The following is a 25,016-nucleotide window of genomic DNA, read 5'->3' on the forward strand; positions in this document are numbered from 1 at the left end:
TAGGTAGAACTTCGGCATGTTCCCAAATCCTCTCATTATAACAAAGGACAGATAGATTTACTTTTTGCTGTTAAGAGAAGCATTGGCCACTTGCTGCAAAGTAGGGATTCACTTTCAAAATGGCAACTATTGGCATAGACATTATAATTAAATAAGTTAAAGGGATATTCACCCAAAACAGAAATATGTGTCATCATTTACTCATTATTCACTTGATACAAACCTGTTTTAGTTTATTTCTTCTGTTAAACAATAGAAAAATGTTGGAAACATGTAACCATTCAGTTCCATTGTGTTTGTTTTTGCCCACCATTGAAGTCATGGGTCACAAGTTTCTAACATTTTTAAAAATAATTTATTTTGTTTTGAACAGAAAAAGGAAACTCAAAGTTTAAACCATTTGAGGGTTAAAAAAGGTGAGCAAATTTTCATTTTTGGTTAAACTATCTCTTTAATGATATAAAAATATAATAGATTTTGTTCTCAAGCTTTATTTTGGTTTCTTGAGGTATTTCTAAAGGCATATTTGGTTTTTGATTAATGAGGTATTTCCATAGGCGTAATGTATTTTATACTTTAAAAAAATAGCTTATTATATGACTTTCCCTCAACCCTCACATGAAACCTGTGGCAAATTTCATATGAAAAAACCATTTATTTTTAAAAATGATAAAGACACTTAGGCCCAATCTCAATTCAATTTTTGTACTAAGTACCCCTTTCCCTTTCAGCGAAAGCTGGAAAACAAAACAACATTAACATTATACCAGACACTGTAAAAAGGTCATTCCCAGCCACTAGACTTTTCTGACAAGGTATTTCAGTCTCATTGAGGGACAGAATGTTGTGGGATTACTATACAGGAGTTATTAGTATGAATTATAGATTGCAAAATTTAGCGTTTTTTATTTAGCTTTTTTTTTTTAACATGACAGTAAACACAAATGTGTTATGAATGTATTAAATCATGTGCTTGTTTGTTGTAAAAATTTGTAATAATGACAAAAAAATACTAGTTTGTGCATCTCCTCCTTCTATGAGCAGTGTGTTGTAGCTGGTGTATTCTGGGAAGTTTTCTTACCCCTTGGTTTTGAGCGTGGTCTTGAAAAATCATTTCAAGGGGTATCTAGCCCCTCCCCTTTAGCCTTACGCCTTCAAGCTTAAGAGAGTTCTGACACCCCTACCCCTTCATGTGATTGCGCAAAATGAGGGGTAAGGGGAAGGGCTAAGGGGTAGAATTGGGATTGGGCCTTACATTAGTATCTCATTGTTGTATCCTTGTGTTAAAGGTATGGCAGAAAAAAAAAAAGCCAAATTAAATGTTTTTGTTATTTTTTTCTGCTGAACACAAAGTATATGTTTTGAAGGGTTGGTCATTAAACACTTGATGGCAACCACTTATTATTGAATTTGTGTTTAGTATATGAAAGAACCTAATACAAGTTTGGAAGAAGGTATTGAATGAGTAATTAAGACAGAATTTTCAGTTTTGGGTGAACTATCCCTTTAAGAAGCATCTTTCCCATTAGGATGATGCATAACTATCTATGTAATGTTTCTATTGATTCCTGTGATTATGATTATATTTAATATAGTATGAAAAATATCACCTGTTTATCATTAAATAACAGCATTTGACTAAAAGAGCTGAATCAGTTTCATTCACGCAGATCTGTTGCTTTCAAATGTCATTTGTTTTGTGTCTATGTAGTGGTTTTGTTCATGTAGCTCCTACAATTAACAGTTTTCAAATCTGAAAGTTACATATATTTATATATTTTTTTCTTTCAGCCACACTATTTCATTGATTTGCTTACCATTATTACATTCAGCAGCATTCACTGCTTAGTTTTAGGCTTTTGTGTTTGTGTTTGCGTATATGTGAGTCACTACAATTGTGGCATGCGGTTCTTCTCAGCCGCGTGGTTAGTGAGTTTCAGTCCGTCAGACTTCAGGAATGTGTAAGTTATCTCCAGCCCTTAGCTAATTAAATCGCACTGATAAGAACATGAAACAACACTCTCTGAGCCCTTAAGATAATCTGGGTGCACTCAAAAGGTCTTGACCATCATAAACTACACACACACACTTTAATGACCACATCCTTTCTGTTGTTTTTTTTTTACATTAGTTGCTGTTTACACGGAATCACGTTTCACTCCATTCATTCACAAATTCCATCCCACTGCGCGAAATGTTTTACTATATTAAGCTTCAGTTACTGATAGGGCTGTGTTGTAATCCATTTGGCAATACTGTTCTTATTTGTATGGTTTTGATTTGATTTATTTCACATCACAATTTTGTATTCTCTTTGTTTCTTTTATAAAGATGTGTGCTACAGGCCTCTTGACAAGATCACCAGGGATGCATGATATATCGGCAGCCATATCGATATCTGCTGAAAAATGCTATATTTTTAGTTATCGTCCGAAAACAAAATTATGATTATCTTAAAGTCGATTAATTAAGTAATTGTGCAGAACTGCCTGCTTTGCAAGAATCTTGCAGTAATATAAGTGTCAAATGACTAACAATTGTATATTAATGTAACACTTTTTATTCGAGAACATTTGAGCTGGTTTCTGTTCTTAGTTCTTTCATTTTCATTTTATTTAAAATATAACAGTCTAACAGTCAATTTTATCAAACGAAATAAGTGTAGTTAACTCAATATTTACTGAAAGTAATTTTACTTATTTGAAAAGAGTTTTGAACTCAGTTGAAGGTAATCAGTTAATTAAATACCTCATTATTTTAACTTAAATGGAGTAAGTACACAGTACTCATATAGGTTAGTTTTTTTAAATGGTTTGTAGCAGTTGGTTTACTCAGATGGTTTGAGTTGCCTAACTTGGTTTTACAATACTCAGTTGGTTTGAATTCTCTTCATTTATTGGGTTTTTCTGTGGTCAAATTGCTTTATTTTTTATTATCTGGTTAAATAAAGAAAGGTATATTGTTGATTAGTCTTCAATAGTTTCATTAGTTTTGTAGCCAATCCACATTTCAATGTTAATATATCATTAATATTAATTAAACTAATTTAGAAATTATAAAGTAGATATAGACATGCAGAATGCATAATAATGTTTAATTACTTTTTACTTTTAGTAACACTAACAAGAAATCATATACGTGTGTGTGTGTGTGTGTGTGTGTGTGTGTGTGTGTGTGTGTGTGTGTGTGTGTGTGTGTGTGTGTGTATGTGTATGTGTGTGTGTGTACAGAAAGCAATAAAAAAAATAGTTTAACGCAAGTTTTTCTTTTAAGGATGTTCTGGCTTTAACTTCAGGGTACACACACACACACACACACATAGAAAGTCAGTGGAAAGGAATGAAAGTACACCCAGTTTAGTGCAATTACAAAATTAAAATAAAATAGTCTCATTATATAAGCTCTAAATAGAGGCTATTTTCCACATTACAGCACTGAGGTGAAGTGCAGTGGTTCACTACTTAAAGGGACAGTTCAACAAAAAAATAATATTCTGTCATTATTTACTCACTTTCCACTGGTTTCAACTCTTTTTGAGTTTCTTACCACTTTTAAACACAAAAGAAGATATACCTTTAACTGCCCGCTCTACCAATGGTTGACCATATTTTTACTGTTTTAAATAATCACTGTTAAAGTCATTTAAAGAATGACTGTTTTAAAAAATGGTTTACACACTTTTTACTTTCTTTTTATTTTCTTGCAGCTCCGTGAGCAAAATGCAGGTCATTCGACCCCAAACAGCGGCACCTTAGTGAATATAAGAATTTGAATAATTAATACAAAAAATTATAATTAATAAAAATAAAGTCTTGCAGATGACAATACAGCGCCATTGTGGTCCAGTGGTCAGCATGTTGCATTACGCGGCCGCCGAGTAATTTTATTTTATTTTTATTTTTCATTTTTAGTGTTAAGACATATAATACTGTTTGGGTTACTTATGTAGGTGTAAATATTTATTTTTATATTTTCATGTGACCGCCATTACAAAGGACTGAATATCTATAAAGAATTTTGCACAGAATATATATTCAGATATTGCAGGAAAGGACATTGGGATGTTTTAAAGAATAGTGTTGGAGATTCAGCTACCCTTTAATGTTTTCATATTTCTAAAAAAAAAAACAACTAGAAACATTTGAAGCTCTAAAGGAGCTCTGTTCTTGAAAAAGACATGATAGTGTCATTAGAAACTGAATTGGAAATGACGTTATTTTAATATAGTCAGTCGTGACCTGTGGTGGGCCGGTCTAAGGCCCCGTTTACACTATTGCGTTTTAGTTTTAAAACGGCGTTGTAGAATGAAAACGATCCGCGTCCACACTCGCGTTTTACCCAGCGTTTCTGAACAGCTCTCCGTCCACACCAAAACGCTGAAAACGCACATCACGTGACCACACACACACTCTCGGGCAAGCGCTCCAGCATTTCTACCCAGATGAGAGCTCTGCTTGTCGGACTGCTCATCACGCATCTCCCGCTGGATCTAATCTCACTATATTTGCTAAACGTGATATTTCATTCATGTTGTTGTCTTTATCTAACGACATAGGCCAATTCCCTGACTTTGGTCATTGGAATCTATTAAGTTACTTGTTCACGGGTAACATGTTTTGGTTAAGTGCAAAGATAAGTTAATGATTAATCCAGGTACATTGACTGATCGCTTGCCTTTATTTCCTACAATGTATAAACTTATTGTATGTTATACTTTTATAATGGCCATTATCGATTATTAAAACTGATATTCAGCAAAAGAAAGGGTGTGTTTCGTATTTTCACTGAAATTGAAAGGAGGCAGTTGTTATTGGCTCCGTTTTGTTATAAATATCCACACAGTGAAGATGACGCTCATATATGCAGCACGACGCCTCAACATTTCTGCTGTCTGTTAAGTTGCTAATATTAAAAAGAAAATAGGCAGTTCCTTAAATCATGTTTACATTTTATTGTTGAGAAAGTGAAACAACGTAGCCAAGGTGATGTGAATGAAGTTATAAAGTACACTGTTCCCTTTGAAGATTTACGCGTGTCCTCGGTATGTTTTCCATATCAAACTGAGAAGGGGGAGACTGCAGCCTTGATCAAACTTGCGAAGTCTTAACTTACAAGAAGAGGATGCGAGACTGAACTGTGTGTGGGCTACTTAATATTGAGGAAAAGCCCCAATCAGATAGGCGAACGTTTGCAGCCCCGCCTCCGTTTTCAGATGTCTCCGTTTTTCCCCATCCACACTGAGACGGAGCAGCAGCGTTTTAGAATGAAAACGGCCTCTCCAGTGTTTTCAAAAAGCTCCGTTTTCGGCGCTCGAGAACTCCGGCGTAGTGTGGACGGATGGCGTAACCGTAGCAAAACTTATGCGTTTTCAAATTAAAACACACTAGTGTAAACGGGGCCTAAGGCTTGAAACTCCAGGGCTGAAAAGGAGTCCCACTCCGGCCCTGGTGCATAATATTTAGTATAGTGCTTTTTCCTTCTATGAAAGTGAATGGTCACGGGTTTCAGCTTTCTTCCGCATATCTTTGTGTTTGTCAGAAATTGGAAACTCATAAATGTTTGAACCCACTTAAGTGTGTGTGAATAGTTGATTAATTTTCATTTCTGGATGAACTATCCATGTAAGTTTATCTGAACTCCATCAGCCTTTTGTTGCTTTAATGTGCCATGAGAAAACTTTTATACCAGTGGCGAATTAATACTGAATATGAAGCTTGCAAATACTGGCCTGTCACGTTGACGGTATAGTCAATGATTTGTGAGGGTTAAGAATGCAGTTATTTTTCCCATGTAAAAATGCATTTCCTAATTTTCCATGTAAATAAGGATAAAACATCGGCAGTTCATGCCGCATATTTCATGCTTAAAAAGATCAGTTTCAGATGGCAGTGTATTAAAATCAGAGTTCATGGTTTGTTGCCAATACATAGACATTCCTTTCACTTGATTGCCTGTTTCAGTTTCACTGCAAAAGAAGGTTTGATTTCACTCAAATTTAGACAAAAAAAAATCTTATCCATGAATAAATATGTTTGCAAAATCCACCAACCCAAGGGAAAATTTAGCGTTGTCAGACCTGATAACCACTGCACAGAACGCACAATATTTGTGCATTCGCTTGAACTATAAACAGACAAAGACTGTCAGCTCCTTCGACAAGCAAAGCTGTTTTTTCCTGTAGAGGCAGGAGAAATGCATTCAGCTCGTCAACTAGTGATCACATCACAGAGAAATTTTGACATGCTCAAAAGCCTTTGAAAAATCAGCGTAGTGTATAGTCAGAAACAGATGCGTGTTACATTTGCCTCCATCAGTAAATGGTATTAAGCTGCGATTGGATTTTTGTCCTTTGTTATTCCGGGGTGGTCTTGGTAATGGTCGCCATGTCTCGTTTGCCTCAGCAGGGGTCTGACAGCTCTCTGATAGAAATGTCTTCCGTTCGGACTGAAGGAAAACAGTTGGGATCTGCAGGGTGGTGGGATTTGAGGTTAACAGATTCATTTGCTTGGCTGTATGAAAAACAGAAGTAAAATGAAATGTTCAGTTGTCCTTTGCTGTGAAATGAAAGAGGTCACACTCTTTTTAAATACATGCGACATTAGTCACAGTTTCATGCACAAAAACCATCATAATTTAGTGTTTTATGACCATTTTTTACCCTCTCTTTGACCCTTTTAACATTGACAGTGGTTTGCAGCAGGCAGAAATCATTCATTTACAATGAGGGTTGGTGATTTGAGGCAGCGTGAGCTTTTATAGATGGTCTGTCAAGTAAAAAGTACTTGAACTTTAAAAAGTGTGTCTAGAGATTCTTACTTTTTAACGCAGACACCAGTTCTGTGTCCAGGGCTACTTTAAGCTTGATTTTTCTCCTGGATTTGATTCATATTTGATTAAATCACAAAAACATTTATTTGTAAATATCAAATATGAATTTTCCAATCTATTTTGTTATTTAGCTTGTCTATAGCTGTACAAGTAACTTTTTTCTGTTTTTCTTAATATAATTATTTAAAAAATCATAAAAATCTTACACCCTTATAGAGAATATTATTAGAGTTGCATGCTATATTTTTATCATATAGGCTAGACAAGGGCTAGGTGAATTGCAAAAAAAAAATGATCACATTTTCATGTTTCATATCATTCAATATCGATCATTGTTGAATATTTTTACTGTACATTTAGGAATATTAGGATTGTTTTTATGTAACCACTATTAAAGGCAAATAGTTTTAATAGTCAAAACAAAAATATTTAAACAAATATCTCATCTCTTTATAACAAAATAAACACAAGTGTTAAAGAGACTCCTAAACTTGATAAATGAAATGTTAAAAAGGTGTGCAATGGTAAAATGTAAATGCTGAACAATCAAAGCAATCTTTAAGGTGGGATTTAATAATAATACAGTAAACCTTAAAGAGCCCATATTATACATGAAATAAGGTCATATCTTGGTTGTAAGGGTCTCCAACAACAGTCTAATATGCATGCAAGGTCAAAAAACACTTTCGTGGTCTTATAATCTGCATTTATTTTTACCTAATTATCCCAGCGACTCCTGTATGAATCGTCCAGTGATTCATTTGTTCCCAAACCCCTCCTTAGCGCGGAGCTAATCTGCGCTGATTGGACCGATGACAGTCTGTCGCGATTGGTCGACTGCCTTCGGTCAGAGAGGGAAATGGCCAATAGCTAATCAGCAATTTAAAAAGTAATCACAGTTCATACACGCTCGATAGTGTAGGCGTGGACTTTAGCTGCCACACTATGGCCAGTGGATAGTGCCACGGATAACCGAACGAAGGAGACAGTCGTGTACTCGCCATACCACACACACACAAAAACACACACACACCTCCGGATGACAACGCTCCCGCCCGCACCCGCCAGGTTTTAGCCTGAGAACCCGCTCCGTTTTCTGCCCGCCGCGCCCGGTCCCGCTAGAGCGGAGAACACAACCAAATATCACCCAGTATACAGTCCAGACAGCCAAGCTGTCTGTATAAAAACACACACACAGCACAAAGTACACAAAGCTCGTTCGTTCGTTCGCTCTCTCTCTCGCTCTCTCTCCCCGCGCCAGATTTCTGCGGCGCGGGAATACATTTCCGAATAAATCGCGGGAGCAGAACTCTAGCACGGAGCTCCATAAACAAACAGCACGCGTCGCGTTTTTAACGTGACTTTGCACGCGATAAGATAATATATCCAGTTAACCTGATACAGTACACGCGGTTACAAGTAACAAATCACAACTAAATACATTTGCAAGCTAGAGTAAACGAGGCAACAACTTTAACCGCACGTACTTACACTTGAGAAATGTAGGAAGAAACCCATCCTGACGTCCATCAGTTACTCTTTACTGATCCTTCCTTTAACAAACTCAGATGAAGTATTCTTTGTAGCATGTAGCTTCCAGAAGTTTCCAACTGCTTGGTTATAATGCTGATGTTTCATCTTTGGGTAGAGACTCAATATATCCATCTGCAGTGTGACTTCAATCGACCGGCATGTTTGTGTGCGTGTGTTTGTGGGTGTGTGTGTGTGTGTGTCTGGGTTACTGCGTCAGAGGGCGGGGCCTCAGGTTTGAAATCTCCCGGGTTTGCGCGTGCACGTGAATAACTTGGTTTCGTTCGTACGTCATGGCGAAACACCTAATGAATCCGTATCAAGGCGACTCGTTTGAAGCACTATGATTCGACTCTTTTATAGATGAATCAACAGTTTTAAACACTGTATTCTTACAGATTTAAGCCTTAGCTGGATACTTCACTTCACTTAGAGCTGTGTTACACACTACATGGAGGGGAATTTTCAAAAACCCATAATATGGGCTCTTTAAACTCTGTAAACAAAAAATTTATGTATATAAATTCTAATCTGTATATCAATATATAGCTTCATAGTGAAACTACATAACACTTTTTTTTAATCAATATTGACAATGGTGTTCTGTCAATAAATATTAATACCAATTTTATCATCCAAGAACTATGATTTCAATTTTATTAAATTCGGATTTCACAATATAGATTTTTGTGAAGGTCAAATGATCACTTAAAAGTTCATTTAGCTAATACTAATAACATAATGTATAGAATGAACTATTGTTATTCGCTTGACTGTAGTCTTAACTTTTCACATTAATAACAATAGTTTCTTCGATACATCATAATATTGTAATGACTATATTGTCTTTCAAACTTATCTAAATTTAAAACAAAATTACTAAAACTTTCATAGAAACAGAAAATAATGCATTTAAATGTTTCTTTTTTCATGTAATTTAAATTTTCATATTTTTACATGTATTCTTGTAATAAAAAAATAAAATAACTCCTTTCAATTCCGTTGCATTTTTTTTCTAAAAACAAACTTTGAGAAGCCCAGCATGGGTCTGAAGGGAAAATGTTGTGTTGGTGTAAGTGAAGTGAAGTGCAGTTTTTGTTGAGGAGAGACAGAGAAAAAAATCAAAGCATCTGATGGCCTCAGAAACTCAAGGGCGACCCAAAGTCACTCCATCTCAGCAGTGCAAGTGTAAAAGAGCCTTGGGATTCAAACACACCAATGAAAAACATCGAACCAACAACAGAAATAACAAAACACAGCGCTCTGAGAGCGACAGACAGTATGTAATCAGGTCAACCACCCTTAACCTTTATCTAAACAGCATGTGGTGATTTGACTAACCAATGGATATCCAGTTTAGCCAGTAAAGAATGCCAGATTGCCCTCCTGTGTCTTCAGTCAGACACAATTAGTTAAATATACCACAGAGACAAAAACTATTAAACAAGTGTCTATAAATAACTAAACACACAGACAGTCTGATAAACCCAGTCCATCGTATATGGTCAGATTGTGTGTGTGTGTGTGTGTGTGTGTGTGTGTGTGTGTGTGTGTGTGTGTGGTCATCATAATTCACTGCCTCGGGAAAATTGCTTGGTTCGATGAGCAGCGCCATGTAAACATCAAAGGCCATGTGTGTGTGTCTGTGTGTGTTTTGGACCAAACAGTGACAATCAAGAGTTTTCGTTTGATAATTTAAAGGGTTAGTTCATCCCAAAATGAAAATTCTGGAACCACTTACTCAATCCCCTGTGGCATTCAAAGACTTATGTTTAACTTCAGAACATAAATGAAAAATATTGTAATCAAATCTTTCATATTTATTAATCTGTGATGCTTCAAAGTTGCTTCCTAAAAGAAATCCATATGATTCAATTGATTTGATCAAAATCTTATTGACCGTAGTGTATGCCTGTGAATGAATGTGTATGGATGTTTCCCAGAGATGGGTTGCAGCTGCAAGGGCATCCGCTGTGTAAAACGTGTGCTGGATAAGTTGGCGGTTCATTCTGCTGTGGCGACCCCAGATTAATAAAGGGACTTAGCTTAATAAAATGAATGAATGAATACTGTTACACCATAAATATTATGGTATTAATATTGTCCTACATATATATTACTATAAAACTACATGCTATAAAAAGTTAAGTTTTAATTGCATGAGCTCTATTAATTTAATGTTGGTGGAGCATTTTTTGACCCCTTACCTTTAATTAGTGGAAAATTTTTGCAATTTATGTTGCATGTAAGCAACAAACACTGTCAATTTAAACTACATACTCTATCTATACTATATAATCTTATATAATCTATTCATCTTAAAAGCTGTCATGAAAAAAAGATGTGAATTTGAGGCATTGTAGCTTAGGGTGAGCAAACTAGCAATTTTCACAAGACTATGATTATGCATATTAATGGTTATCTTAATTCTTGAAAGGTTTTTAGCTGTATGTTCATTTATAAAGCTTCAACACTGCATCAAATTACAAAAGAATTATTACAATTTAAGCAAGGTATTGCAGCATCTATGGGAAAGTAAATATATTAGTAAATATTGCTCACTCTTCTGGCTGCTTTCCTTGTTTTGAAAGCAATGAAAATGCTGTTGTGGAGTTTTCGTTTATTATTTGAACAAATAAATTATTTTAGTTTTAGATTATTATTAAATACATTTTTGTGCACAAGTTTACCCAACTAAAACAACTTTCACTGCTGAGAAAAAAATGGCCTTTGGAGGGTTTGAAAATCTTTTCATCTATGTTTTAAATATGAACTTTCTATTCTAATTTGGATGATAACCACTTTCAAGGTATACTGTGGTTTGGAAAGGTCAAGGTTTTAAAACCTCCAAAATTTTGTACTATACCATTCCTACGGGATATGTAAGATTGTTTTTTTTTTTTTTTAATTATAGTTTTATTGTTAAGACATATAATACTGTTAGGGTTTTTGAACATTTAAAGTTCTAAAGCAGCTGTTTTCTCAAAAAAAAAAAAAAAAAAAAGACGTGATAGTGTAATTAGAAACTGAATTGGAAATGACCTTATTTTAATATAGTCAGTCGTGAACTGAGGTGGGCCGGTCTAAGGCTTGAAACTCCAGGGCTGAAAAAGAGTCCCACTCCGGCCCTGCGTCAGTCTGAACCCAAATTAATTGGCCAAAATCATATTGGCTTTCGCTGCATTTTGGTCTTGTGTTTGGTTTTACAGACGTCTGATTGATTCCTGGATTGACCGTGTTAATGGATGCCTGTTGATCCACAGATCAGGAGCATTTGTTCTCACATGATTTTAACTTTTCTGCCAGCTGTCTGGCCTACTAGGAGCGTTTTTGGATCTCGGTCTGCACGGTGGTGTCTTACAAACTGTGGTGTGGTTAATTGCAGTTTTGCTTGGATGTCTCGGCCTGATGGAAATGGCAAGCTTTATACACTTAGTGCAAGGGGAGAAGGGTCTACAAAATGTCTTTATCTACAGTAGGGTTATTTATGAGGTACATTTTCAACTTCAGAACAAGATTTTTTTTTCTCTGAATAGAGCTAAAATGTCAGTCTAGTAAATGCCACATTTCTTTTTTTACTTAGATGGAGGTATAAGAGCTTTTACTGCTGTGCCTCAGCTTTTGGCCTTGATTTGACTGAGAGTGTTGTATGAAGTACTGGATAATTGCTTGTTGTGCTCAAAGTTATGTTTTTTTTTTTCTTTATGTGAGTATTCATATATTTATATATCCACTAATATGCCATTTCAAGGTGAGAGTTCTCCTCGCCACATTCTTTTTTTGCTGATATTTTCTAAATAAAGCTAAAGTAAAGCAAAAGAAGTTGTCTGTTACCAAAAACAAATTTCCTAAGATTGTTGGTAAAACTTTAAAATAATGGTATATTTATTAATGGGTTTACTAATATGAATAAACAATTAAACATACATTAACTTCAGTAGTTAATGAAAGTAAAGTTGTTGATCATTAGTTCATTGACGCACTTCAGCAGTGTTTATTTGAAGGGCACCAGAATATCTACGCTTGAGCAGCGTATATTTGAGGGGGCGTGCAGAAGTTTTGTGCATGAGCAAAGGAAATCGACGCGCAAGCAAAGAGATTCGCATGCTGTAGGCTATTACACAAATGCGATCTCGATTTGTAATACTGCGCACATGACATTTGTCATTGAAATAATGACACAGGTAGTTGGTATTTCTGTGTAAAAAAAAGGCCTGTCCCCACAGCTAGAAAAAATCCTAGAGAAAACTCTGAATTATAATTTATGAAAGTAATAACTTGACTTAAATCCTCAAAAGTCAGATGCTTTAATTGTAAATTAATAGTGTTTAAAAAAAAAACTGTATCGCATGCCTATATAACACTAATACAAATTAGTTGTATGTGCGTAAGTTCCCTGAAGTGACTGCATTGATCAATAATGTAAACAATGTTCAGTCATGATTATGCATGATGTGTTGTTTTGCTAATTTCAGTAACAACTCTGGAGGGACCAGCTAGAGACCTTGTATTTAATTTTAGAATTAAGCGAGTAGTGCACAAACACAGGCTGATTTCTTTTCTCTCGAGACTGGCGCTTTAAAATAAGAATGTAAAACACACTGCTTATTAATAACACGATGCAGAGTGTTGCAACAAAAAAAGTGAGTGCTACAGATTCAACACTGACTATTTTGCTTTTTGATTGATGTGTTCCGAATATATAAAACTTAGTATTTTAATTAATTGCAAAAGCATTAAAGAAAAAGATTAATTGTTATCATTTATGAATACATTTTAAAATAATAAATACTGGGCGGCACAGTGTCTCAGTGGTTAGCACTGTCATCTCACAGCAAGAAGGTCGCTGGTTCAAGTCCCAGCTGGACGAGATCCGGGTTCCCTTACAGTCCAAAGACTTGCGCTATAGGTGAATTGGATTAATGGATTAGCCATAGTGTATGAGTGTGTGTGTGTGTGTGAATGTGAAAATGTAAAGGTGTTTCCCAGTACTGGGTTGCAGTTGGAAGGGCATTCGCTGCCTAAAATATATGCCGTTAATTTTGCTGTGGCGACCCCTGATAAATAAGAGAATAAGAAGACTCTATGACATAGTAGGATAGACAAAAATAGCTGTGAATGCTTATGATTATTACTTTAATATTTATCAGAATATAAACATGGGTTTGAGGTATTTTTTAAAGGGATATTTTACCCCAAAAATTATTTCTTAACTTTTGACACTATTAAGTGGTTCTAAATGTTTATGAATTTCTTTCTTTACCATGGAAGTCAAAGGCTGCTTTTTTTAACATTCTTCTGAATATCTTTTGTGTTCAAAAAAAAAAAGTAAAAATATTATTGAAAATTTATCTCATTTAGTTGAACTATCCCTTTTTATGTAGCCAATTAACAATAACTCCTGTTTGAACAAATTTGACAACACAAATATTTACACTGTGCAATCCAAACAAATACTCTACCTCTGCTTAAAAGTGGATAAGCTCGATACATTATAGACCCTGTTTAATCCCGTATTTAGTGCCATCCGCTTGTGATCGGATTGTCTAAAACTCTCATGCATCATCAGGTTTCCCTATTGTAGGCAAAATGTGACTTCCTCACATGCTCATTTTCATTACATTGGCACGCACAACCACACATATGCCCTCTCACACACTCTCCGGAACCAAAGGGCATGTATGTTTACATTTTGGGGTAAAAAAAGAAACGGTATGAACAAAAGGGCAGTTTCACCATCCGCTAGGCCTTACGCTTTCACATGCACATACGCGCGTGCAAATATCAAACTGTCAATCTCAGTTTTCACAGAGGCGATCATTACTCATTTGTCCATCATCTCTCTCCCTCTGATATTTTCAGGTTTGGAGATGAGCGAGGCTACATTCTCTACCCTCAGATAGGAGATCGCCTGGACCTTGTGTGTCCTGCCACGAGTCCCGCGGGACCAAACTCTCCTCCTGAGTATGAGTTTTATAAACTGTACCTGGTGTCCACACGAGAGCAGGCCGACAGGTGTGAGGTGATGGGGGCTCCGAATCTGCTGCTCACCTGCGACAAACCCAACAGCGATATGAGGTTTACCATCAAGTTCCAGGAGTATTCGCCCAATCTGTGGGGTCACGAGTTCAAGAACTTACGAGACTACTACATTATTGGTAAGTACTGGTGAACATACACAAGTACAAATAACAAACAACCGGAATTGCTGTCCATAATCATATAGGCTTCTGCAAATTTTCTTGTTGTGATTAACTGCTGAAGTTTTTATCATGGTTTACGGTATTATGACACAAAATATAATATAACAGGCATAATAACTCAAAGTATTATATTTCTTCATTGTATTTACACGTATATACAAATGAGCAAATTATATTGCTGAAGGATTATAAAGTACAACAGGTAACACTTCTCTTTGTTTTCTTTTGCAAACCAGTCGTTCTAACGTTAGCTTGAACTGTTAGCATAAAGATATGCATGGCAGGTATGTCGCATCATGTCACAATGATTGACTGGGCACTGAACCAGTGACTGTTTACAGAGAGTAATAAAACAACAATGTGTAAAATAGATGAATAAACGTCACCATATCGAATGAATCATGAAGCTGTTGGCTAAATTCTCCATCAATCAAACTGGAAAGTAAATTACTGGCTAAAAGTGACTGACAGATAGCATAATAATATTCGCAGGATGATGAAGATTTAACCACGGTGGACATTTCAGCAAGACAATGATCCAAAACACAGCCAAGGAAACACTCAAATACTTTCAGAGAAAGAAAATAAAGCTGTAGAATGGCCTGGCCAATCACCTGACTTGAATACAATAGAAAATCCAAAATAAAGATCAGATTTGGTAGACGTGACCCATAGAACCATCAAGACTTTTACACTCTGTTGAACTGAGCAATGCTTGTAATTTCTCCATATAAGAGGCATCCTTAAGCTGCTGTCACCAAAAAAGCCTTTTGATGAAGTATAAAATGTTTCAGTCGTTCACTATTTTCTCCTTGTGTCATTTCATTGTTATTACACATAACTAGTTTTTGTTTTATTTTTATATTTGCATTGTTTGGGTGTTTATCAAAATCTGGTTCATGATCTGGTCCAAAAAGGAAAAAAACATGACGTGTTCAATCATCATTTTCCCCACTGTACATTGTCTATATGTGTATAGTAATAATTTTTGCATACAGAATGGGAACCATTTGTTGGTATTATTTCTCCATTTTCTTTTCTTTTAGCCATTATTAATGTTGTGGCTATAATGCCATGCTTGGGTTTAATATCTTCCAGGCTGCTCTTACTCAAAGGCTCAAGCTTAGTCATGTTTAATAATCCCATAACCCCAATTTTTTTGTCACGCTCTGTTATAACTATTCTTAAGGCCCTGATATACCAAGCCAATAGCTGGTCATTGTTGAGCGTTGGACAGCTTAGTTTTTACGGTGTGTTTCACAGTGTCTGCACTATAGTCGGACCACATCAGGGGGGTTTTGACCCATTTAGCATGTTGAATAGGACTCTGTTGGAGATGGTGCCATTTGTTAGAGAAAGAACTCTAACTGGCTGTTTAACAAAAGTCACGTGGAATCAAGAAAGTTGCCATTAGTAAAGCATGTTTAATTAAGATATTTGGATAAATAAATGAAATGTATGCATAAAATCATAAACTCCTAATGTTTTTCCTGTCATTGACAGGATTTTCAGTCATTTATGATACAACTCTTGCTTGTCATTGCCTAAATCATCACACATATTGGTAAAGACAGCAGTTTTTATAGCACACAACCTTTCTCAGACTTTTACAGTGTATGTAAGTAAATCAATTTATTTACATCCATCAAGAAAGTTTAGATTGGTTGTGTGCTAAGGCTGTATAATAAGCCATTGTAGTTCTCTAGTTGACTGCCATTTAATATGAATTCGAGAGCTTTAATTTACAATGATTAATTATTTAAAAAGGCTCAAGCCCAAAAATATAATTTGAAATAAAGCGATCATTTCTTCTGTAGAATAATTGGAACGGACAAACATTTTAGGGAGCATTTGCTAATTACCCAAGTGCAATAATAACACACGTCAGCCGGAGGGGTTCAGTCCCGTCAAATTTACCTCACAGTCGCTCCACCAAGAGATAAATCCATCGATAAAACACAGAGTATGTGAGAGTGTTACTGTTTGTTCCCTAGGGAAATCACTTTTAATTAACCTGTGTTGGCAGTTGTTAATTTCTACAATATGCTCGTAATGAGAAAGAGAAAGACAGAGCACCGGGTGCTGTGCAGTTTTACACACGCTTGTGATTATGTGGGTCTTAATTGGCTGTAATGGGCCTGTGAGACTCAAGGGCATTTAAGAGCAGCTAGACACAACAGCCCTACCAATAGCAAACACACAATGTGTCTTTTCTTTTCCCAAATACAGTAGCGATCAAAATTAGAGGTCAATTTATAATTGTTTTTCTGAAATAATGTAACCTTTAGTGTTTCAAAATATTAGTGTGTTTTAGTTGAGGCTGTAGAAAGTTGTTTTACAAAATAACCAAGGCACTAAAATCCTATTTTTGTGCAAAACTGTTTTTTAACCATAGACTTAAAAGATATAACGTAGTATCAGTGGCATCAACATATAGGCGTGGCCAACCGTCAACATTTTGTTTGTACATCATCACGCCGACTTGGCGTTACCAAAAAAAGGGGCAAAGAGGGGGAACATGATCGGAGCTACAGACGCCTGCTAGCATTTTGCTCAGACAGGCTTTTCTTTGGGAGAAACGCTTAATACATGATTACCTACGACTTCGTTGTGTTCTGACCACATGTGCTTGGTTGTACACTAAATTAGTAAAGTGTTTAGTCTTTTAAAAACACCATTGTAATACACTGAGCCACTAAGCATGGTTCTTATGGCATTTTTCTACAAGAGCATAACGCAAATTACTTCCAAATATTTCAGCAGTCTGTATTTGTAAATGTAAGGCTATTTATGAAATCCAGGCATAACACTGTATGACAACGGTTCAGATGACTGTTTTATTGCCTACAGCTAATCAATCTGTCAGATTCTGGAGTGCATTTAAAGTTCTAAAAAAATTACAAATGATAAATAATCTTAAATAAAACAAATGCATTTATAGATATGGTATACAAGTACATAATTTCACTCACCTGGGAAATAGAGGCCACTTGAGTGGTGTGTGAACACAATTAAGTGCACAACATGCCATATTATCTGATAATTGTAGGAAGTAATTCCTAAAGGCAATTGACTGTGTAAAGCCACATAAAACAAAACAAAAAAACTATGTATATGCCAAGTTCAGTGGCTAACCAGCCAGAATCAGCTGAGGTGAAGTGACAGCGATCTGCGTGACCTAGCTGTCACTTAAGTGGCCACACCATTAATTATGCAGACTTAGCATAACTTAATATAATCGAAACGGATGAGTTATAAAAAAAACACCCTCTCACAATTGTCATGAAGTGCAATAATAACTATATACACCAAAATTGTTTTTTGTACCAGGCTGTAAACACCTTTTTTTCTGCTGTAAAGTTGGCCATTTTTACATTGGGGTCAATAAAAATGTGCTCTACTATAAAGCTAGGCCTAGCAGAATTTTGATGAATTGCAGTTTCTGTTACTTCTGTTAGCTACACAAGGAAGAGCGGGATGTTGCCAGTTTGTGTTCAACTTAGCGAACAGCATTGATTGTAGGACAAAGAATGATCATTTTAAGAAATCATTAATCTCTCACAGGACATCATTAGTTTCTTAAAATTCATCACTAGGATACCAATAACGGATTTCTTAGCCATAGTGTTTTTAATCAGGTTTAAATCAGAACTCCGTTCTGCCATTTCATTTTTCTATGTTTTTAGTTTCAAGGAGCTGCTCTAGCTGTGTGCAGGGGCTCATAGCCATGCTGATTGGGTGATAACTGCAAGAAAGAAACCACATATTGCCAAAGAAGCTTATGTTATGTTTATAGGAGCTTATGTTTCCCATCGGAACCAAATAAATTAAACTTACTTTCATCACTCAAATAACACAACATCTGTCCACACAACACATTCTTCAACAAAGGTTTTTGATTCTTTCTGCTGATCAGAGGTTTTTCACTGTGGGTTTTCAGTCCAGTTTCTCTCTGTAGCACTAAACTGAAAAGCGATTCTAGCTAACACACCATCCATTGAGATTATCTGCGTTATTTTGTCTTCTTTTACATTTGACAACCAGTCATTTTGAAAGATTTGATTGAGTTACAATGAAATACTGCAAAATTGAAATCACAGATTTGGAATGACCAACTTCTCTTAGTATGGGTGAAAGGATCATCGCTTTTGCCTTCAACTGAACAACCTGCTGTCAGCAGATTTGAGGCACTTGAGAATGCTCACAATCTTTACAGCGCTTCAGAATGTATGTAACTCATTAAAAATAAATGGGGGCTTTATAAAACTACCCTTTTACTCCATCAATTCATCATATAGGACTAAGCAGTGACCTCGAAAGATAAGAAATCGAAGGATGCTCTCCAATTTTGATTTCTACCATATCTATACTCTCATCTATGCTGTTTTAGATCACAGCTGTGAACTATTTATGTGTTTTAATACAGCATAAAAGCACAGATGATGAGTGTGGGTTTTAGCGCTTTGGTCCTGGTGTGTGTGGATTGGAGTGATGCTTTTAGCTGCTGGTTGTTTCCCCTGTGATCTGCACTGTTTGAAGCCGAGATCTTCTCCCTACTGAGTGTGTATCAGAGTGTATCAAATGCTCCGAGCTCTTTTGTCAAAACTTTGATCACTGGGCGCTAACTGAGTTCCCAGGGGAGCACTTTACCCTAAAAAGCGTTCGAAAAAACCTACTGCATTAGAAATCCCTCTCCAAAAACCTCCCTTTCGCATTCACGTTCGGCGAAGCGCAGTCAATAATTCACAGTAGCTGCATCGCTGGAAGATTAAAAGTGTTTTACCTTGGCCTTACATGAACGTCTTTGTTTGTCCGTCCTACAGCTACTCGTCAGTTTGTTTGTGCATGTTTATGTGTGTGTGTGTTTGTGTCACATTGGTTTAGAGTTGTGGTGAGAGCTTGTTAATTATTGAAAAGGTCTCGTTGGTTTATTTATCAAGGTTAAGCTGAAATATTAGAGATGAACTCTGCTCCCACCCTACCCAGGGTGTGTGCATGTGTGCATTATATATAAGCCCCCTAGCTTGACGTCAGAGTGGGATACTGCAAGCGAGTTACATGACTAGGCATGGTATGATAACCATTTTTAAATTTGACAGCGGTTTGGAAAAGTCAAAGTTTTAAAATTGCCTAAATTTTCTGTTTTGTTTTTTTTTGTTTGTTTTTTAGGACGTCAGTATCTCCAGCTGAAAAGATATCCAAAGATGCTGTTTTAAATAGTAAAGAAGCAGATGATGACAGCAATCAATCATTCGTTTTAATTATTCAGCTTGACATGTTTTCTCTTCCAAAATATATTAAATGTTTTTTAAGATAAAATATATTGTCTGCGTCCGAAATCGCCTGCTGATCAGTAGGTACTGCTTAATTTAAATTTGAATGTACTACTCGACCATTAGAAAAGTACGTTCTATACAGTAAAAAGACACAAGCTGCATCCCAAATGGCACACTATACACTATGCACTCATGCACTATGTACTTATGCACTTACACACTCAACAGGAAAGTATATATGTAGTGTTGTCCCAAATGGCACACTAATGTTTTTTTACTAAGCGGAAATTCAAACCGTTTCCCTGATGACGTTTGACGGTTGCCAAATCATTGAAATAAACGACCAAACTATCAAATAAAACCTGCCGTAAGTATTGCCGCATTCACCATCGGGAGGCGCTATAATCACTCTCGTAGGAGAATTTTGCTTTCACCATCCAAAATAAATAAAGTTATCCAACATGTGCGTCCGATAGCTCCGCCCCTTCCGCTACGTAAGCAAACCTGCGGTCGTTGAGTGCGTGAAGTGTCCATCATTACACACTTCATTTCAGCAGCTGAATGAGTGCATCATCCGGGTAATTGAAGTGCTCTTATTATTTTTAGTGTTTTCAGTGTGAACGCACTACTTACACTATTTATACTACAAAATGGCGTAGAATAGTGCATAAGTATGCGATTTGGGACGCAGCTATAGATTTGCTCTTGACATTGGTGGGGACATACATCCTTAAAGCTGCATTCAACAGCACAAATTCTGTTTTGGGCTTTTAGGAATATGAATAAAGTGCTTAATAATATAAAATAAACTCCCTATAATATAAATAACAATCCCGTCCCATGTGGCAAAAGATGATTTTACTGCAGTCGGGCTTTGAGGAGGTTTGATTGTAGAGAAATTTAGAGGGGTGTGTGATGCAATTCAACTCTTATCTCGATTATAGTTTGTCAAAATCATGGATGCCAAAATCCAAAGCGAATTTTGATTAATTGCACATCCTTGGCTAATAGTCTTACAGTAAACTCGTAGCAAATTTAACTTTATGCACGTGTAGGTTACTAAGGGTCGATTAAATTATTGGTGGGGATATTACAGTAATTGGTGGGGACACGTCCCCTCTGTTCATGCCAATTCTACACGCTTGATGCAATATGAATGTGAGTAGTAAGAAGGGACCTCAGACGTACTACGGATGCTATTTGTCGTCATCACGTGGCCTACCTGTTTCACTCCCATTCATGAATGTTCTCGTGGTGCATGATGGGATAGCATAGCGTCCATCGAATGCGCACTTCAGAATCTTACCGGAAGTAGTAGATCATTTTGGGTACTTCTCGCATACTGTTTTTAAAATTCGATGAATTCGGACATACTACTCGGCTTGCATACTGTTTTTAGCGTACTATACTGTATGTGCGATTTTTGGATGCAGCCACTGTGTTCAAAGTAGAAATAAGTTCTTGTTGTTTTAACTGAAATTGACTGAAAGCAACATTTTTGATGAATTAATTTTTATATTCAGATTATTTTATGTATATCATTTATTTAGATTGAAGTGTTTGTATTTAAATCATTAGAAATTTGAACTAACGTAATAGGTTTAGACTTTTTTTAAGACTTAAGGCTCATACACACCGGGATGCTTCGTTTGCGTTTATTGTCAGCATTTTTGAGACGTTTTTCTGGATTCAAACCCAGGCGATTTTTCACTGGCGTTGAGCAGAAGAGTATGCAAAATCACTCCTTGACGTTAGATGGTGCTACACAACTTTAATATTCTGACACCCGCTTGGAACACCGAAGAAGAAGACAGAGAGTTGACACGGTTGTTGTTATAGATGGTTCAAGAAGCAGCTCCAGCTCTAGCGATGAAAAAATTATTATTGTTCACCAGTGCAATAAGCAGCTCCACGTTCATATGGAATCTGGATATCTTATTCGATGTGCGCTCGCATTGACAGTTTTGCGCTTGAGCGCCTCCTTATGCTGTTTACTTCAGCAGCTCTGTGCATGGGAACAAAAGCGCTAATCTGATTGGTGGAGAAAATTTTGATGTGGTGCGTCAAAACAAAAAAACAAGCATGAGGCGTTTCTTTAAAAATTACGCTTTTACGTTTGGCGTTTTGTGTGTTAGTGTGCACAACCACTTTGGCTCCCTTTATTTAGTCACGAGGCCTTAAACGCCGACTAAAAACGCGAAAAAAAAGCATCCCGGTGTGCATGGGCCTTTAGATTTTAAAATTGTTTATAGATTTGACTTATTTTCAAGATCTAAGTTACATTTCAGTTTAGAATTTAGATTTAATATTTTCTATTTAGGTTTATCATTTCTGATTTATTAATTAATTAATTAATTTATTTATTTATTTATTTATTTGAAGATACAGATTCATTTTGCGGTTAGATTTATTTTCAAGATGTAGGTTACATTTAGCTTTGTATTGACATAATAAATTTAATATTTAGGTTTAGATTTCTTTTTAAGATTTAGATTACATTTAGGTTTCATGAATTAGATTTAATATGTACCATTTTGATTTAACATTTAATATTTTGATCTAAGATTCATATTTTAAAATTAGTTTAATATTAAAACAGATTAGGATTTAGATTTAATTCTTCACATTAATATTAATCATTTAAAATGTAGATTTAGAATTCAGTTCAGTTGCAAAAGAATTGAAATGTTTTTGATTGCATTCAGGCTTAATCTTGATGTCAATTTTAGATTTAACACTTATAAAATAAAAATACTAAAATTTAAAAATACATAAACAAATGGTATTAGGCAGCTTTTATTGTTAAACCTGGGCCTTTTTTGCCACACACTTCACACTTTTTTGTTGCCCTGTTCTGACTTGCCATGTAGAAATGTGAGAGGTTTCTTGATTCTTTCCACACACACACACACACAAACAGACACATACTGTACACACACACACACACATAATCGCATCCCATTACACATACATATTTTTAGCTGTAACGTTTAGCATACCTTGCTGCCTAGTTTGAAGCCATGTCCAAATTAAAACCGTACGGTTTAATTTCACACAGATGTCGAGTTCCAGAGTTCAACGCTGGTGCTCTTGTGTTTGTGTGCATGTTTGTGTGCGTCTGCCATGCTGAGCCAGTGAGTTTGAGTCTGATGCCTATGAGTAGTGACAGGTCCCTCCCGAACTAGGTCAGCAATCAGAGCCCCACGACACACTATGCTATGTGTGTGTCTGTGTGTGTGTGTATGTGTGAGTCTGTGTTTATCCCTATGAATGCGTCCAATTGAATTTCCAGCTCCATTTCGATTGCTGCATGTGTCGGCCTGATCTTTGCGATCTGTATGTGAGAGAGGGTGTGTGTTTGTGTGTGTGCTGATAAAATCGTGCTGCAGGTTTCAGGTTAATGGGATATAGAAGCTTTAACACTGTGATTCATTAACCTTGTGGCATCTGCAGCTGCGCTTAAAGTCATTAAGTCCACAAACACACACGCTCACACACACACACACACACACACACACACACACACACACACACACACACACACACACACACACACACACACACACACACACACACAAAGGATACATAAAGAGAATTTTAGTTTATTAAATGTATAATTGCAAAGAGTAAATATATAATTAAAAATAAAACTAAATACATTTGATCTTTTGATGCAGTAAGATTTTTTTCCATCTCTATAACAGACCTAAATGTCTATTATATTGAAATAGAAAAAGTAAGGTAAACATCAAATTGGGATAAAATCTAGGTATATGTCTAATCAAAATCTCATTGACAATTAATATTCATTTTACCTGTAGCAACCATTACTCAAGCCACTTACTCCTGCTCATGAAACATTTCTGTTTCTAATTAACATTAAAACATTTGTGCTGCTGTTGCACAAAGCCAGTTTGTGTTTTTAACCCAGAAAAGTTTGCGTTTCGTTCAAACAAATCTAAGGTTTTGGTGTTTTATAGCCATGGCAACTTAAGCCCCGGTCACATCACTGGATTGTCGGTTACAAGGGTCACTATGTCAAATTATACGATTTTTATCTTGAAAAAAATTTTACTTGTCGTGGGTAACAAATGTGCCCGACTACACCTTCCTTCATGATCAATCATCTGGTGACATCTACGATGAGTGTTATTTCCCAAAGCAGTCACAGATGTTGCTATGACAATATTTTTTAACTTAATTTCAATATTTTTTTAAATCTTTTTTTGTCAATCTTAACAAACACTGATGCTTGCTGACAAGTGGGCTACATTATTTAAGGGCATTCATTATGGCATTGAATAGGATCATATGTATATTTCTACTTTTAATATTAAAATATTTTCTTTTAATCTAAACGTATATTTCTCAGCCATGGGTTGCTTATTAAACACTACTTCACCTGAACTTGCCATGAGTGAGACAGGGAAAATGAAAGCATATCAGCAGCATGAAAAAATCAAATGCTCAAGACATAATCTTTAAAATACAATGACATGTAAAAAAAATTGCAAATTTATGACAGAGGTTTGTGATACAACAATTACAGTGAAGCAATTATTAAGTCCTTATTTTTCATGGAGTGAAACAAATCATTCACCGTAGTGGACGGGCACAAACAAAAATATAATTTGTATATTTTTTTTGGAAAAAATATCTTTTTGAACTGAAATTCATTTGGTATCATTTTAATCTTAAATTAAAATGTATTTTTGTTGGTCAGAAAACAACAATAATAAATTCATCTGAGGTGAAGTGCTTCAAAACAAGTCCGCTATAAATGCTTCATAGCCAAAGCAAAAAATGGCTTTGTTAAATAAAATAAAATCTAGCCTGAATACAATTTAAATTAAATATTCACAGTTTCAGAGAAACTTATATTAAACTTTGCATTTTTAATGACAAAATTATCCATTGGCGGTGAGATTCAATTTAATTAGTTTAATCAAGTAATTTTAATACGCAAGACAGGCTTTACAATGTATTAGTAGTACTGAAGTGTTACCAGACTATCTTGGAAGATTGAACTCAATTGGAAGGCTGAGAGAACTCAGAAACTCATTGTTAGAATGAAGATGTCTGCATATTTGTGCCAGTCTATCAAATTCCTTTAACTGCTTACTCTAATATATTAAAGTGTTTTTAGTTTGCATAACCAGTGATTTATCTTATCCACCAG

The 25,016-nt window shown here is 35.8% G+C and overlaps 1 protein-coding gene and 2 long non-coding RNA genes across 6 annotated transcripts in view; 2 read left to right on the forward strand and 1 right to left on the reverse strand.

The window, feature by feature from the left end:
- Window positions 1–25,016, forward strand: part of LOC147842056 (uncharacterized) — a 592,784-nt gene that overhangs the window by 210,585 nt on the left and 357,183 nt on the right. The window lies entirely within an intron of this gene.
- efnb3a (ephrin-B3a) overlaps window positions 1–25,016 on the forward strand; it is a 72,322-nt gene that overhangs the window by 12,703 nt on the left and 34,603 nt on the right. For both annotated transcript variants that reach the window (XR_015501113.1, XM_087270552.1), the window contains exon 2: window positions 14,221–14,516. Coding sequence is in view for 1 of the 2 variants with exons in the window: in XM_087270552.1 (XP_087126678.1) it covers window positions 14,221–14,516 (296 nt within the window). In the remaining variant the exon portion in view is untranslated. The remainder of the gene's footprint in view (window positions 1–14,220; window positions 14,517–25,016) is intronic.
- On the reverse strand, window positions 590–23,217 carry LOC147842057 (uncharacterized). Of its 3 annotated transcripts, XR_015501117.1 has the most exons (4): window positions 22,837–23,217; window positions 5,400–6,509; window positions 3,305–4,253; window positions 590–2,075 (listed from the first exon to the last, which is right to left on the reverse strand). It is a non-coding gene; the product is annotated as an uncharacterized LOC147842057 (long non-coding RNA). The 3 variants fall into 3 exon arrangements; XR_015501116.1 differs by lacking the exon at window positions 590–2,075 and having other exon boundaries at window positions 3,142–4,253; XR_015501118.1 differs by lacking the exons at window positions 590–2,075; window positions 22,837–23,217 and adding an exon at window positions 19,345–19,422 and having other exon boundaries at window positions 3,142–4,253.

The sequence above is a fragment of the Danio rerio genome, chromosome 10, assembly GCF_052040795.2.
Source record: "Danio rerio strain M-AB ecotype USA chromosome 10, GRCz13ab, whole genome shotgun sequence".
In the NCBI taxonomy this organism is placed as follows: Eukaryota; Metazoa; Chordata; class Actinopteri; order Cypriniformes; family Danionidae; genus Danio; species Danio rerio.